Source organism: Vigna unguiculata, chromosome 7, assembly GCF_037176805.1.
Source record: "Vigna unguiculata cultivar grain cowpea cultivar isolate G323 ecotype 2 chromosome 7, ASM3717680v1, whole genome shotgun sequence".
Classification (NCBI taxonomy): Eukaryota; Viridiplantae; Streptophyta; class Magnoliopsida; order Fabales; family Fabaceae; genus Vigna; species Vigna unguiculata.
The window spans coordinates 37165503-37182485 of NC_140798.1; the positions used below are offsets into that span (position 1 = coordinate 37165503).

General features: G+C 31.9%; 2 protein-coding genes across 3 annotated transcripts; both read left to right on the forward strand.

The window, feature by feature from the left end:
- Positions 1-428: 428 nt before the first annotated feature.
- Positions 429-4002, forward strand: LOC114192439 (quillaic acid 3-O-glycosyltransferase CSL1-like). Of its 2 annotated transcripts, XM_028082157.2 has the most exons (8): positions 429-1145; positions 1231-1338; positions 1701-1823; positions 2092-2304; positions 2407-2506; positions 2602-2771; positions 2863-3210; positions 3303-4002. In XM_028082157.2, exons 1-8 carry the CDS (start codon positions 432-434, stop codon positions 3858-3860), a joined length of 2334 nt encoding a protein of 777 aa, XP_027937958.2. In that variant the 5' UTR covers positions 429-431; the 3' UTR covers positions 3861-4002. The 2 variants fall into 2 exon arrangements, with proteins under 2 accessions (XP_027937958.2, XP_027937959.2); XM_028082158.2 differs by lacking the exon at positions 2092-2304.
- A 2747-nt stretch (positions 4003-6749) lies between these two features.
- Positions 6750-15460, forward strand: LOC114190436 (uncharacterized). The gene is made up of 24 exons (XM_028079315.2): positions 6750-7285; positions 9852-10069; positions 10294-10399; positions 10603-10704; positions 10774-10833; positions 10963-11041; positions 11151-11298; positions 11613-11736; positions 11848-12028; positions 12170-12198; positions 12368-12516; positions 12762-12864; positions 13009-13104; positions 13192-13247; positions 13332-13455; positions 13611-13673; positions 13790-13849; positions 13939-14100; positions 14223-14296; positions 14377-14470; positions 14634-14770; positions 14858-14938; positions 15036-15141; positions 15216-15460. The coding sequence occupies exons 1-24, from the start codon at positions 7112-7114 to the stop codon at positions 15270-15272; spliced, it is 2583 nt and encodes an 860-aa protein (XP_027935116.2). The 5' UTR covers positions 6750-7111; the 3' UTR covers positions 15273-15460.
- Positions 15461-16983: the final 1523 nt, after the last annotated feature.

The window sequence follows — 16983 nt, forward strand, 5'->3', positions numbered from 1 at the left end:
CTCATTAGTATTGTATCTCTTCGATCATCTCTCCTAAAAGACCGAACATATTCTTGTTACAAGACCAAAATAATCTTATAATATCACTCTTACTCGTCTTTATTCGTTCAGAAATATTATAAAATAAATAATACTTCTATGAAATGTGTGATTAAGGTATAATTAGTTTATTAGTTCCTTAATAACGTTATGATATTTAAGTGAGGAGGAAGGTAAGATATCTCATGATTGAAATTCTCATTCTGAAAAAATATTACCCTGTCAGCAAGTAACATTTGTCCCATAAAAGAAATCAAACAATGGCTTCAATTATTGCATAACATTATCCTTTAGAAATTAATGGGTAGGACAGGTTTGACTTTTTCTCCACGAATTCCCCATCAGTCTCACGTATAACTTTTGTTACAGGCAGAAACAAACAACGTTTGATTATGTATTGCGGTCATGATTTGCTTTCTATCATATATTTCAATGAACTAGAAAAAGAGATAGAGTCTTTAAACCTTTACACCATTGGAACTTGGAAGGAAGGAAGAAAAATGGAGGAAACTCTTCCTCTCAGTGTTAGCCATGTGAACAAGTCTTTGGTTCTCACCAATAGACTATACATGCTCCTCCATTTTACTGCTCTTTGTTTCTTGGTTTATTATAGGCTGTGTTTCTTCTTTCAGGATCCACAAACGCGAGAAGCCCCTTTGTTCCCTTGGCTTCTTGTTTTTGCCTCTGAAATCATTCTCTCCTTCATTTGGATTCTTGATCAAGCTTTTCGTTGGCACCCCATTTCCAGAACTGTGTTTCCTGAGAGATTACCACAAGATCACAATCTCCCTCCCCTCGATGTGTTCATATGCACTGCAGACCCCACAAAGGAACCCACTTTGGACGTAATGAACACTTTGTTATCGGCCATGGCACTGGATTACCCACCAGAGAAGCTGCATCTGTATGTTTCTGATGATGGGGGTTCACCTGTCACCTTGAATGCCATGAAGGAGGCTTCGAAATTTGCAAGGTGGTGGCTTCCTTTCTGCACAAGATACAGAATAGAATGTAGGTGCCCCAAGGCTTACTTTTCTATTTCAGAGAGTCATGGTGGTGATTTTGATGGGAGCTTTGAGTTTCTTGCAGACAAGAAAATGATCAAGGTGGGTTGTGTGTGAGATGAAGTTAATTTTCTCTGAAAGTTTGGATTTTGGGAGTGATAGTTGACTGATAGTCAAAATTCTGCAGGAAAAGTACGAGGCTTTTGAAGAAGGCATAAAAAGAGTAAAAGAAGATCAGGACAACTCTGGAGATACTACTGTCAAAAGAGGTCAAAATCATCCACCTGTTATAGAGGTACAAATATGTTATCCACAGTATTATTCTTTGGTGAAAGAACTGATAAAATGGACTGATTTGAAGTTTATAAACTTACCTAAAATAGGCTTGGTAGGCTCAATTATAGTTCATTTATCCCAGGTTCAAAAGTGTATGTTAGGCTTACTTAGTGCGTGAATCACAAGCGTATCAAAATTGATTCATCCCTATTTTAAGTACATACAGATAAATGGGTAATTTTCTTTGAGCAGCATCTTTTTCAGTGAATTGCAGTAATATTACAACTAAAGTCATGTTAGCATATGACACCTGGTATACCATTTAATTTTCATGAGAAAATCCAATGACCCAACTTATCAGATAAACACTGATGATGGCAGGTGATACAGGAGAATAGCAGCAGTGAAATAGAGCAAGTGAAATTGCCTTTCCTTGTCTATGTTTCCCGTGAGAAAAAGCCTTCTCAACCCCACCATTTCAAAGCCGGGGCCCTCAATGCCCTTGTAAGATTCTCTGCATTTTTCTCTCTGTAGTATTATTAAAGGCATTCTCTAGGGACAAAATTACGTGACTCAACCTATTGGATCAAGGTGAACAGTGCCTTACATGAGCTAAAATCTTGATACTGTCGCTGATACAATTTACAAAAACTGACAAACAAATGTAACACAAATATCTGAAGATTCCATTAAAGGAAACAATTCACAAGCAGCTTTACAGACTTGTAATAAGCTATTTGAATGCTTATAAAACATGTGTATGTTCTTGCAGTACCGAGTCTCTGCTGTGATAAGCAATGCTCCGTACATTCTAGTGCTGGATTGTGACATGTTCTGCAATAGCCCAGCTTCAGCACGCCAAGCATTGTGTTTCCACCTTAATCCCCAGATATCTCCTTCACTTGCTTTTGTTCAATTTCCTCAGAAATATCACAATATAAGCAAGAACGACATATATGACAGTCAGCACAGATCAGCATATAAAGTACAAGATATCAGACAAAATTTCAAGTTTTAATATCACTGTCTAGAATATAATATATCTTCAAAACAACGTTGTATTGTATCTAACCAAGCTTTTACCTAGGTTCTATGGCAAGGTATGGATGGGCTAATGGGACCTGTATTGTCTGGCACAGGCTTCTATATGAAAAGGGAATCACTATATGGAAATTACAAAATCAAAGGTATGCATCATGATGATTTGTTTCTTGAAATTTGGTCATTTGGGGTGAACATATACATACTGCATACTGATACAATTTTATGTTTTGGATGTTAGACACTGATCTTGAACTCCAACAATATGTTGGCAAATCAAATGAGTTCATCAAATCCTTAAACCAAAACTGCACTACAGATTCAGTCACTGTTGGACGTACATTGCCTTTAAAGGAGACTTTGCTATTGGCTTCCTGTGACTACGAAATTGGGACTCAATGGGGTAAAGAGGTATGGGGATATTTTACAATCCAATCATATATAGCTTAATTCGTCTATCGAGCATAAACAATGCACTTTTGTTTTTGGAGTATGCTTCCAGGTTGGATTCCTGTATGGTACAGTATGTGAAGATGTTCACACCGGATTCATATTGAATTGCAATGGTTGGAATTCAGTGTTGTGTGATCCACCAGAAGCACAGTTTCTGGGAAACAGTACCACTAATTTGAATGATTTACTAGTTCAAGGCACCAGATGGTACTGTGGACTGCTAGATATTGGTTTAAGCAGGTTTTGCCCTCTTATATGTGGGCCTCTAAGAATGTCTCTGCTTCAGAGTCTTTGTTATGCACAACTAACATATTTTCCTCTCTATTGCTTGCCACTTTGGTGTTTAGCAATTGTCCCTCAGCTTTGTCTGCTAAGTGGAATTCCCTTGTACCCAAAGGTAACTCCTATGCTTTCATTTTTTTCCTTGAATTCAATACATTAGCTTTCAAATACTGAAACACAGATCTCATGATTTTACTTCTGTGTCAGGTCTCAGACCCATTTTTCTTCATTTTTCTGTTTATCCCTCTATCAGCTCTCACCAAGCACTTATCTGAAGTGCTTTCAACTGGAGGAACATTCAGAAAATGGATAATTGAACAAAGGATATGGATGATTGTATCAATCACATCTCATCTATATGGATGTTTGGATGCTATACTGAAGAAATTTGGTTTGAAAGATGCTAGTTTCTTGCCAACCAATAAAGTTGAGGATGAGGAACAGACAAGGCTTTACCAAATGGACAAATATGACTTTAGAACATCAAACATGTTTCTGGTCCCAATGGTCGCACTCATCACCATTAACATATCTTGCTTCATAGGGGGTATCTACAGAGTGGTCTCAGTGGGAAATTGGGACCAGATGTTCATGCAGCTTTTGCTTACATCTCATATCATTGTTTTCAACTATCCAATAATTGAAGGGCTTCTGATAAGAAAAGATGTAGGACGCATTTATCCTTCACTACCTTTAGTTATAACATCAAACATCTTGGCCACAACCATCACTTGCACACTTTACTCTTTACTAAAGAAAGTATAAAGATCACTTTTCTGTGTGCCCAATAACATTCATCCACCTTTGCTTTTAGTGTACAGAAATGCTGTGTGGTGGAGAACATAACTGCTGTAACAGTGTAACATGATGTTGTTCGATGAAATAAAGCAATAGATTCAAAATTCCACACTCTTCTTACATTACAGTGTAATAGTCTTACAATCTTATTATTTACTGATATAATAACAACATACATTACTTTATCATTACTCAGATTCTTTTCATATTTTGTTCAAAGTTGTCTTTAGATCTCATCAACTAGTTACTAGAACAGTGTTAGCAAGTTCTCTCTTTCTCACAAGAAATGAAAAACTAAAAATGGTGGCTATATTAGCTAATGAACTACTTGGCAAATATAGAATGTGTTATTTGAATTTTTGAACTGGAAAAGGATAAAAATATGTTTTAAATTAATCAGTAATGATAAAATGAAAAGTTAAAAAAAAATGATAATTTTTAAGCTGTCCTATTTTCATAAACCAGTTGGGGTAGTTTATAAAAATAAACTAGCATCAGGTCAGTAATAAACAACCATTAACAATCCCATTTTTTAATAATATCTTTAATGCAAGTAAAATTTATAGAAATCATAGAGTTTGAGTTCTGAATATTCAAATTTGTAACTTTTAATAAATTATAAAATAAAAATGTTAAAGAGACTATTGTTAACAGTCTTCTTAATTATTATTTTTTTTCCATTTGAAACTTTAACTAGTTGTACTCTCAAATCAATTCCTTCTATTTTAAAAAAAAAAAAAAATTGCTCTTTTGCATGTTGCCCGTATAAATTGTGGTTTATGTTACTAATTTTTCATCTACCTTTTAATTTTCTTTGGTATTAATAATTAAAGACAAATAAATCATATTTATTGTAAATTATAACGTCTCAATATCCCCATTCTTTTACATTATTATTTTTAGTCTTAATCTTTCTCCACACAATTTTTTATTTGTTTTTCTTGTTAAGATTAAAATCAATTCTAAGTCCATATCACATCAACAAGGTATGTTTCTCTTCTATCATAAATTGGAATTTTTTTTTTTTTTTGGTTTAGTTTCTTCTTGAATCAAATGATGTATTTTATATTAAAGTATAAACCTCATTTTATTAATTTAGATTGTAGTACAAAACTCCCTGTTGTTGTTTCCATTAAACAGTGTCACAAAGTGAGCCAATAAATATATTTTCAACATTTAGTTCATAAAAATTTGAAATAAAAAAACTAACTATATATTTAAGAAATATTATTCTTCATTAATCCAAAAATTGTACCATGATTATACAAACCATCTTTTACTGATATCATGTATTGACTAAATTTAAATAAAATCTTTTTTTGTTTATTAATAAATTTTAGTGTATAAAAATAAACAATTATTGTGTTTTAACATATCAACCTAATTAAGATTCAAGATATATAACAATATCCAAGATAAACTTATAACAAAAAATTCAGATAAAATTTTTCATCAAGAAAAGTTAAAATTAAATATTCTTTAGTTGAATCTTAAGATTTCCCTCTCTTTCTATGACTGTAATTCGTATCTTTGATAGATCTTTGCACAGTTCCTTTTTCATGGCACCTCAATAAGTAATGGTTTGTAGGGTTCTCTTATGAAAAACAAAATGGTACTTGTGGTCCTACCTTATCATCTTTCTCTATCCTCTCATCACACTAATGTATACAAGAACAAATGTTGATATAACAACTCTGTAATACATATTATAAATCAAACTTTGAATATATTTCTTATGTCATTTAAATTAGGTTTTAACTAATTCGAAAAAAAAATTGACTTAATTAATAGTATTTAGTAATCAATTTTTTTCATTAGCCCGTCTTTTAAAAAACACTTGCTTGAAGTAATGTTTTAAAAGAAACACTAGTTCTTAATTTATAACTTTTATATTTATTTATTTATTATCTTTTAACTATTTATTAAACTTTCCTTTTAATCATTTCTATATAAAGAAAATTTGTATTATATATATATTTTTCTCTCTTCCACTTTCTTTTATCATTTTTATATAAAGAAATTTTTGTTATATACATATTTTCTCTCGTTCTCTAGGATTTTATTGATTTTTCACACAAGGTAAAATTTATGGTTATCTTTTTATTGCGTAAGATTATAAGATATTGATAATGATGAATGATCGAAAGCAAAACATGATTGAAATAATTAATATGGTAATAAAAAATAAAAATTTAAAATTAATTGAAAACTAAAATTATAAGTACTCCAAAAGATTTTTTTCAATTAAAGTAAATTATATATATATATATATATATATATATACTCCAAGAAAATCTTCAATTAAAAATTAATTTTAGAAACCAAAAATAGTTAGTCATTATGATGACCAATTTAAATACCAATTTACTCAATTAAAAATTATTGGTTACTAAAATAGTCATTATTATAAATACAAAATTATAATTGGTCACAAAAATCAATTTAGAAATTAAATCATTTTGGTAGCTAAATCCTAGATAGCTTATTTGTAGTGATCAATTTTTTTTAGTAGTCAAAATCATATTAACTAATTTTAAATATTAATTTAGTGATCAATTATAATTTTTTATTTATAATAATAACTATTTTAGTACCCAATAATTTTTACTTATGTAAATTAGTATCTAAAGTGGTTATTATAATTATTAATTATTACTGCCACTAAAATTAGTCATTATTTAAAAAAAAATTGTGTATATAATATCATATTAATATATTTATTTTTATCGTTGATATTTTTTTGCCCCATTCAATATATATCACTATCTAACACTTTTTTTTGTTACAAAAATGAAACCATTCACCAAACGTTTATAATTTTTTGGTGGGTTCTTTCCCCAAATACTCAGCAATGCAATTCACAGAACATTTCTCTTGTTGAATTTACAACACGTGAAAGAATGAAAACATTGGATACTTGTGAGACCATTTTTATTTCCCTTTGTACAGCTTATGTCAGAAGGCTGAAATTGGCAAGCCATTAAACAACTTGTATTATTATAGTTAGCAGTAATTTCAGTTTCAACTTGCTACACCCTTGTATGTATGTATGTGGACCTTTGAGTTCCACGTACGTGTCTGAAGTAACATCCATTCCAGACACTTGAACAATACCCTCCTTCACCATTCTCCTTTGGGTTGTTCTACATTTTCAGATTGCGATAAAAGCTTGAATTTTTTGGCTGCTGTTACATAGCAGAGACAGAGAGAGAAAAAATATGAGAATTGCAGTGGTTGGTGCTGGGATTAGTGGGTTGGCTTCTGCTTATGTTTTGGCCAAAAGTGGAGTGAATGTGGTGCTCTATGAGAAGGAGGATTGGTTAGGAGGACATGCCAAGACTGTGAATGCTGATGGTGTTGATGTTGACCTTGGCTTCATGGTCTTCAATCGGGTAAGCACATACATTTCAATGGATTTCTTGTGTTTTTTCTTTGTGTTTGATTCAACTCTTCAACTCACTGATTAATAAACAGGGTTTTGTTTTTAACTTAGTAGTTAGTTGTATATAACATACCAGGAGACTGGACTGCATTGAACTACATCCAATGATTCCCTGACACATTATCCTAAACTGCAACCTCTGTGCTTTTTGGATGTTTTCAGTTTTCATGTAAACTGTGATTGATGATTCTATCTGGTCTCAGCCTTTTGATTTTCTTCCATGAACTGTGAGAGAGTGTTAAAATGTTGAGTTGTGTTCAGATTTTGAAGGATGAATGAAGTATAGATTGGTAAAAAGAGAATTATGTTCAGAAGTTGAAAGAAGGTACTTGTTGTTTCTGATGAATGTGGTGTGTATGATGAAGTATTACTGTTTTTGATTCTTATTTATGTGACTTTGTTCATTTAGCAAAGAAAAATGCAGAACATTGACTCTATTTTGGGTTAAAAGAGGAGAAATGTAAAAAGGATTTGTACTTTTGTAGTGTTGGGTGATGCTTAGCCACACATTTGAGACACTTTCCACTAATCCCCATCAATAGTTCATTTTTCAAAACCATTTGTAGTAATTCCTTCTAAGAACTTTCTAGTGTATTAGAACCGGGTACTTTTGTTTAAGATAACAAAAAAATAATGATATTTTAACTTATTTTTTTTTATTCACTTTTTTTTTACCCATTTTTAATCTATTATTTCAATTACTATTAAATCATTACATCATATGATTAAAAAAAATCAAAATAGATGATTTAAAAATGATTAAAGTAGTGGGTTAAAAGTGGGTCAAAAAAAATAAGTTAAAATATCATTATCTTAAAAAAATACTATAATTACTTTTATTGTTTCATACAAAAAAAAGTTCAAATAACAAATCAAAGAAACAAAACAATAGTATTCTTGTAATTATCAATAAAACTATATGAAACAGAAGATTTTAAAACCAAACAAATCTACAAAACCAAGTCCATGAGAATGTTTTTTTTTTTTTTAATTTTACACCAAGAGATTACTAAGCCAAAAGCTTTAAAAAGTGTAATAAGATTTTGTATCATTTTAAAAATTAGACTTTAAATACAAGAACTTTAGTTACAAAGGTCTTGAATGAAAAATTGAGTTTCATTTTGAATAATATGCAAAAGAAAAGAGTAGTATATAAATTAGAGAAGTAAAAGTGTAATTTTTGTAATGAAAGAAACTGTAACCATACTTAGGTTGTGGTATTAACTTTATAGCTCTATGGGGCCCTCCAGTGGTCCTCATGCCTACCTTTTTTAGACTCCTTTCGATACATACTTCTTGAATGCAGCTACAGTCTCTAACTATACACTGCCCATCCATCTTTCTCAACTCCATGAATCACAACGAGAAACTTCAGAATGATTTTAAGACGTCTTTGGAAAAAAATTATGAGAAAAAGAAAAAAAAAAATTGGAAAAAAATAAAATAAAACTAATGTTTTCATAAGTTAATTTGTTGAAATTTTCTAATAACTTCACTTAATTTTTACTTTTAACAGGTGAATCAATGAAAAAAATAATCATTTTATTTTATTTTTTCTCTTAGAAACCTTTAATCTTTATGAAAAAAAGTCCAAATATTACTTATTATAATATATATATATATATATATATATATATATATATATATATATATATATATATTATTATTAGACACTGATGTCTCGGTGGTTACTAATACTTCTTATTAAATTATGTTATCTAACATTGGGTCACTCCCTCACTGCATCCAGTTAATGACTTTTTTATTCTTATTAGAATGAAAAGTAACAAGGATTCACATGAAAGGCCAATTACTAGCATGGATTTCGTGTAAGGATAAAAATGAATGTTCTTTAGAGCCCATGAGAAGAAAAAAACAGACATGGATAAAGAAATATCACTATTCTGTTATATCTGTACAATTCAATAATGTCATTATACATTATACTTTTTGAAAAATGATTTTGTTAGTTGTGTCATGAATTTGTCAACCAATCTTTTTGGTTAATGTTCTGTCTTTTATTACAAATTTTGAGATATTCTGCGTTCTCATTTGCCTGTACCATAGTCGCAGAGGTGTCTGGTATAGCCTTTTTTTTAATGGTAAGTATTATCCTGTAAAGTTGTGAAAAAATACTGATTCAAAATACTTTGCTGTTAATGTCAATCAACAGAGCATAAAACTCCCATGAGTGGAAGTGGCTGATAATTATTCCATTCAGGTTCATCAGTTACTGTGCTGTCTGTGACTCTATGCATAAAACCTAAAACCTGGGTTGAATTTAAGCTTAATTCAACTTTCAGAGAACCGACTCTCGTACCATTTTAAGAAATAGAGCTTGAGTCTAACTCAATTATACAAAACCGACTTATAAAGCTTTTACTCATTTATATAATTTCGTTTTATCTCTGGTTTGATGTCTCCGACACTTTTTTCATCTTGAAACCGGTTGATATTATATAGTGAAATAGCAATGCTTGTGAGACTACATATATATAACATGGATTATTGAACAGGTCACGTATCCTAATATGATGGAATTTTTTGAGAATCTTGGAGTAGATATGGAATTATCAGACATGTCTTTTTCTGTTAGCCTAGACAAAGGCCGTGGCTGCGAATGGGGAAGCAGAACTGGTTTGTCCAGCTTGTTTGCACAGAAAAAAAATGTACTCAATCCTTACTTCTGGCAAATGATTAGGGAAATTCTCAAGTTCAAAGATGATGTCACTAGGCAAGTTCTTACCTACTTCTATTTCCATCTTTCCTTTGATCTTCGATTGCCAGTGAACTGAGGAATCATAAATCATACAAAACTTCACTTCCCTGCATAATTGAATTTGAATTCAACTGCATAAAGATGAAGTTGAGAAAAACACTAAGTATACCTTGTTATTGTCCTGAATAACTGAACCCTGATCATTGGTTGGCTCTGTCTTTTCAAATTTTCCAATGCAGCTATCTTGATATGCTTGAGAATAACCCAGATATTGACCGCAATGAGAGTCTGGGGGAATTCATCAAGTCAAGGGGTTACTCAGAATTATTTCAGAAAGCCTATCTTGTAAGTTCTTGTATTTTCTATATATATATATATATATATATATATATATATATATATATATATATATATATATATATATATATATATATATATATATATATATATATATATATATATATATATATATATGTATATATATATATATATGTACATATATATCATTTCTATGCTTAGTGTATATTTATAATATCCAATGCCTTTAGATTCCAATTTGTGGTTCTATCTGGTCCTGCGCTTCTGAAGGAGTTCTGAGCTTCTCTGCTTTCTCAGTTCTTTCGTTCTGTCGCAACCACCATCTACTTCAGGTAGTAGCACAATACATACACTCTTTTCCAGATTTATGTTCAGGCATATAATCTAGTTATACAATGCAGCTCTTTGGCAGACCACAGTGGCTAACTGTAAGATGGCGCTCACAAAATTATGTAAAGAAGGTGCTATTTCTCGATTTTCAACAACTGTGTCACTTGGGGAGACATTTTCAGTGTCTCTCATGCAAGAGATCTTTCAACTTATAAGTTATAAGCCAACTTTTGTCACTAACTATTGGTTATAAAAACCAGGTCGAAGAAGAGCTTGAAAGGGAAGGTAGTCACGTAATAACTAATCGTGAGGTTCACTTGGTTTCTACGACTGAAAAAGGTCATTGAGCAATCCATTTGTTGCTACTATTTCAATTCCTTCCTCTTTTTGTAATAATAATTATGTAATACTTGGTATTGTGGTGACATGGTTAGAAAAATAATTGCAGGATGTGTTGTGTACTGCAAAGATGGTACTGAAGAAGTGTATGATGGATGCATATTGGCAGTGCATGCACCTGATGCCTTGAGATTATTAGGAGATGAAGCAACATATGATGAGCGAAGAATTCTTGGTGCTTTTCAATATGCTTACAGGTAAAAAAATCCATTCTAATATTTCCAATTGTAGTCGTTATATTTATTAACATTTGAAAGTACTCATCAAATGCATGCATGCAAGCAATCCTTTGCTTTATCATTTCTGTGAATTCAACAGAGTTTACATTGGATAAAAATGTTTAATTACTCAATGTCATGGATTAACATGTTGTCACACAAAAGGATGAAAACATTCCTATATTCCATTGTGTATATTCAAATTAGACCAATCTGCTAACATAAAGAATCCTTTTGTCATCTATTTTCAAATTAGACCAATTGCAGATTTATTCTTTGATCTGTATTGGCAGTGATATTTTTCTTCATCGTGACAAAAATTTAATGCCCCAAAACCCAGCAGCATGGAGCGCATGGAACTTTCTTGGAAGTAACAACAATAAAGTCTGTGTCACATACTGGCTCAATATTCTTCAGGTTGGTAATTTTTCTTATAAATGCATTGATCAAAACTGAATTGCGTTATGTTATTCTAACTAAAGTGCGTAATGAATAAACTTGTTTGTTGATCTTCATTCTAATTTGCAGAATATTAAAGAAACAAGTCTACCCTTTTTTGTAACTCTAAATCCTGATCATACACCAGAAAATACTTTGCTTAAATGGTCAACTGGTCATCCAGTGCCATCAGTTGCTGCATTCAAAGCCTCCTTAGAGCTAGACCATATTCAAGGGAAAAGAAAAATTTGGTTTTCAGGGGCTTACCAAGGTACATTATACTTCAAGCTTCCATAAATTCACTTATGCCTACTAAATTTCCAGTATTTTTAGAACCAATGTTAGATTGATGAATTTATATGTACTTCAGATATATCAGTGATCTAAACATACACATATATGTGCTTTTCAGGTAATGGATTTCATGAAGATGGATTTAAGGTAGTTAAAGCTGAGTTCATAATGAAAGTCGAAATACAGTCTTAACTGAAAAATATTTCTTTCAAGAGTCTCCATAATTGGAAATTTTTAAGGCGATCAATTTTCTTGCACATTGTTACCAATCCGTTGAAGTGAAAAAAAAGAACTTAACTGTAATATTATTCTTCAGGCTGGCATGATTGCAGCTCATGGCATTCTGGGAAAACACTGTGTCCTTCAGACCAACCCAAAACACATGGTACCTTCTTGGAAGGAACTGGGAGCACGCATTTTTGTGACTAGATTCCTGAGTTGCTATGTCAATACTGGTTGTTTAACGTGAGTTTACTTCTTACTTGTAAATTGGAAAGATAAACAAAATTTGAAGCAGGGTGATTCCAAAAACATTTGGAATTGCTACTCATGAAAAACAAAAGTAATCATTTAGTCTGATATAATGATCTTAGCATAATTTTTTTTATTTCAACTTAACAATCCAAAATATATCATCTACTTCATCTTTTATGGATTTTACTTGTCAAAAATGGCATTAGTTAATGGTGCATTTACCTTGAGGTGTACAGTTTATTGGAAGAGGGAGGAACAATGTTCAACTTTGAGGGAACCGGAGGAAAAGGCATTCTGAAGAGTGTCTTGAGAATCCACACTCCACAATTTTATTGGAAGGTATATACTTTTAAATTTCACATTAAGTATGTTTATTGATTGATGCCCTTTGTGTAAGTGACAAGATATCTTTATCTTTGTCAATGCAACTCTAAAATTAAATTGGCAAGGAACTAAAAACTATCATTTGTACATGTTTTTCAGGTGATGGCACAGGCAGATTTAGGCCTTGCAGATGCATATATCAACGGAGATTTTTCATTTGTTGATAAAGATGAAGGTCTCTTGAATCTTATTTTGGTAACCATTCTCATCTGAATCTTACAATGAGTTATCTCTTTGGGACTTTACACTTTACTTTCTTGTACCTTGATAATTTTACTGCAGATTCTCATAGCCAACCGAGATTCAAATGCATCCAACTCACACCTCAAGAAGAATAGGTAAGTTTATATGATGAGTTGAAGTCTACATTTCTATGTAGTTAATTGCATTTGCATACCAAAGTTTTTGGTTTTTGCCTTTAGGGGTTGGTGGACACCTGTATTCTTTACATCTGCATTGACATCTGCAAAGTTCTTCATGGACCATGTTTCAAGGCGAAATACTCTCACACAGGCTCGCAGGAACATCTCTAGGCATTATGATCTGGTATGAATTCAAAAGCTCCTAGAATCAGTGACTTTAGAGGAGCTTACACATTATGGAACTTTTTTCTACTGATATTCTGTGCCTGTTACTTTATGGCTTTGAGCGCTGACACTAAATGAACAGAAGCTTACATTTTTTCTTTGGTCTGTTTCCAGAGCAATGAACTCTTTACAATTTTCTTGGATGAAACAATGACATACTCATGTGCAGTGTTCAAGGCAAGAACAACTATCTGATGCTTGAGTCCGAAGTTCATATCAAAATTATTTCTCCAATTTCTGCAGCAGCAGTAGCTAATATTCTTCCTTCTTTTCTTTGTTAAATTATCTGATAGAACAAAGACGAAGACTTGAAAGATGCACAAAGGAGAAAAATCTCCCTTCTGATTCAAAAGGTATGTGCCTTAGATTTCTATTTCATTAGAATTTCAGCTATTGTCTTAAAAAATGTATAATGTGACTTCTTTTTCTTCAAAAAATCAAGGCTAAAATTGATAAGACACATGAAATTCTTGAGATTGGATGTGGATGGGGAAGTTTAGCCATTGAAGTTGTCAAACAAACAGGTTGCACATACACTGGTATCACTTTGTCTAAGGAACAACTGAAACTTGCAGAACAAAGAGTCAAAGATGCTGGACTTCAGGTATCAACAAGCTAATTTTTTTATGGTTCCATGATTTTTCTTTATAAAAGTATGATTGAATCTTTATAAAATCAGAATAAGCTAAAAGCAAATTAATGTTATTTTAATCGTGGTGATTCCAGGATAGCATCAAATTTCTACTGTGTGACTATCGCCAATTGCCCAAGACATTCAAATTCGACAGGATTATATCATGGTGAACTATTTATAGTTTAATTTTGCAGACTTGTTGCAATCTTTCCAACATATTACTTGACTTGTATAAGCATGTTTCAGTGAAATGATAGAAGCTGTTGGCCATGAATACATGGAAGAGTTCTTTGGTTGTTGTGAATCAGTATTGGCCCAAAATGGACTTCTTGTTCTTCAGGTATTTGACAGATTAGTACTCCTATACAAGTTTTCTGTGTTTAGATAATGGAAATTTTCTGGAGGGTATGCTACGCTGTGCAAATGAAGCATTATCAACAAGTACATTCCTTTTGGCATTAAAATTACTTCTAACCATGGTGAAGATTGTTATTGTTGTGTAGTTCATATCAATCCCAGATGAGCGTTATGATGAATATAGGCGCAGTTCTGATTTTATAAAGGAATATATATTTCCAGGAGGTTGCCTACCCTCTCTGAGTAGGATAACATCAGCTATGGCAACCACATCCAGACTATGGTACAAGTTTTATGCAAAAACTGAGTTCTATTATTGACCATTCCCTTCATTCTTCTCTCTTTCACAAAGGAATATTCTTAAATGCAGTGTGGAGCATGTTGAAAATATAGGAATTCATTACTATCAAACACTCAGATGCTGGAGAAAAAACTTCATGGAAAGGCAGAAGTATGGTCTTAAGATGATTGAAACTTACTGAAGTATGTTAAATTCAAGTGGCTACTTACAACAACTAACTATTGAAAATGTGTGTATTTGCTGACAGCGAAATTTTGGCTCTCGGATTTAATGAAAAGTTCATAAGGACATGGGAGTACTATTTTGATTACTGTGGTGCAGGTTTCAAGTCACTCACACTGGGGAATTACCAGGTAAATTACCTAGTTACTATACTTAGATACTGAATGAGCATGATAATGATATGTAATATGTTGTAACAATGTAGGTGGTTTTCTCTCGCCCTGGTAACATTGCTGCATTTGGCGATCCATACAAATGCTAGACCTAAACAAGTTGACAGAAGAAGTTTCACACGTCCTACCAGACTGCATTACATGATTGTGCCATGTAAAATTTATTGGAGCTGAATTGTGTTGCTGCTAAAACAGCTACATTGGTGATAATTTTTTTCTTACAAAAGAATTATATTTTTTTGAGGAATGGAACAAGCTTTATATGATTTACAGAGTATTATGGAGTATAAGATATGTTGAAATTGCGGTCCCGTGTGTTGTTACAACTAGCTTCAACCTCATGCGGCTATGTCTTCATTATGACGAGAGAAAAAAAAAGGTCAATTTTTCATTACTAGTATGTGATTTATAGGTATATGTAAAACATGTTAAAGATTTATTGAATTGAAATAAAATAAACACATTTTCTCGCACAAACATGTTGCCGTCGCACACATCGCAATCACACGTAGAGGGCCCATAGAGCAACGATGCTTCCTAGTCAGAACATTCTTTTTACTTGAATCAAATGCTAAGACGGAATTTATTTTGAAGAGGTCCAATTGGAGAGTCGTTTAATGGGATTTGAGAATTGAGGGGGAAAAATGTTTAAAGAGTACAAAACACTACGATGAAATTTATATTAGATGTGTAAAATTGAAAGGCCAATTTTCGCAGTTCACAATTTAGATTTTGTATATGGTAATTGAAGTAAGGTAATAGCGTGGAGGACATAAAAGATAAACTTTTTGAGAGTTCAAAATGCGCAGGATTATGTCACAGAAGAAAGATTCACAAAAAAAAAACGTTATAAAAGCAAAATATTGTGTTTCTCCTTTCCATCTTACTTACATATCTAAATCAAAGATTAGCGAAACATTGTTAAGATTCATTCATCAACTCAATTGATTTCTACAACCAACAAATAATGTAACTTAAACGGTGTATGCAGATTATCAATGTTACCGTTATATGTTTACCCGAAACAAATATCTATATATCTTAACACATGAAATAGTTGCTTTTAATATTAAAAAAATGAAAACATGTCAATAATCTCCTAAAACTTATTTCGTGCTAAGAGAACACTTCCAAAATCAAATAAGACGAAACACCTTACAAAACTTAAATGTATATAATTTCTATGTTTTGCTCCACTTGACATTTTTCAACAGTCATTTTCTTTATCAATAAAAACTCGAAATTCTTTAATTAAAAGCTTACTTTTATAACTTTTAGCAGATCATAATAAACTAACAAACATACACAGATCTATAAAGATAAAATATAGCAATCCTCTTCTTTTAGGGACTTCTGGGCTTCTGGCCAGTCTTACATTAACATGGTTTGCTCAAAGGTTCACACAAAGAAAGGTCGTTTCATTCACTCAACGGACGAACCTGCCAAATAACTAGCGTAGGTAGAATGAATGAAACGCGCATACCATGTTACCCGCATTTTATTATAGCATGGATAAAGAAAGACGTAGAAATGCACACTCAGCATTAAATTACAACCCAACATTTTTACAAGAAACCATCAAAAACCTAAAATAACATAAACACTCGTCAAGATCAATATGCCTGAGAAAAGTAACGTTAAAGATATATCTGAAAAACTACATGCGAGTCTCTCCTATAATGTGTCAAGATTAACTAGTATTAGAGCATTTCAATTCTATACCTGACAATGCTTGATATAAAATTGAGTTGGTAACTCTTATCCTTACCTTAAATTTACATTTGAATAAGAGTACTGTCA

Coding starts and splice junctions, on each gene's coding strand:
- LOC114192439 (XM_028082157.2), top strand. CDS start 432: ATGTATTGCGGTCATGATTTGCTTTCTATCATATATTTCAATGAACTA. Junction 1,824..2,091: donor CCGGGGCCCTCAATGCCCTT/GTAAGATTCTCT, acceptor ATGTTCTTGCAG/TACCGAGTCTCTGCTGTGAT. Junction 2,507..2,601: donor TGGAAATTACAAAATCAAAG/GTATGCATCATG, acceptor TTTGGATGTTAG/ACACTGATCTTGAACTCCAA.
- LOC114190436 (XM_028079315.2), top strand. CDS start 7,112: ATGAGAATTGCAGTGGTTGGTGCTGGGATTAGTGGGTTGGCTTCTGCT. Junction 10,705..10,773: donor GCAACCACCATCTACTTCAG/GTAGTAGCACAA, acceptor TATACAATGCAG/CTCTTTGGCAGACCACAGTG. Junction 11,042..11,150: donor GGTTTCTACGACTGAAAAAG/GTCATTGAGCAA, acceptor AAATAATTGCAG/GATGTGTTGTGTACTGCAAA.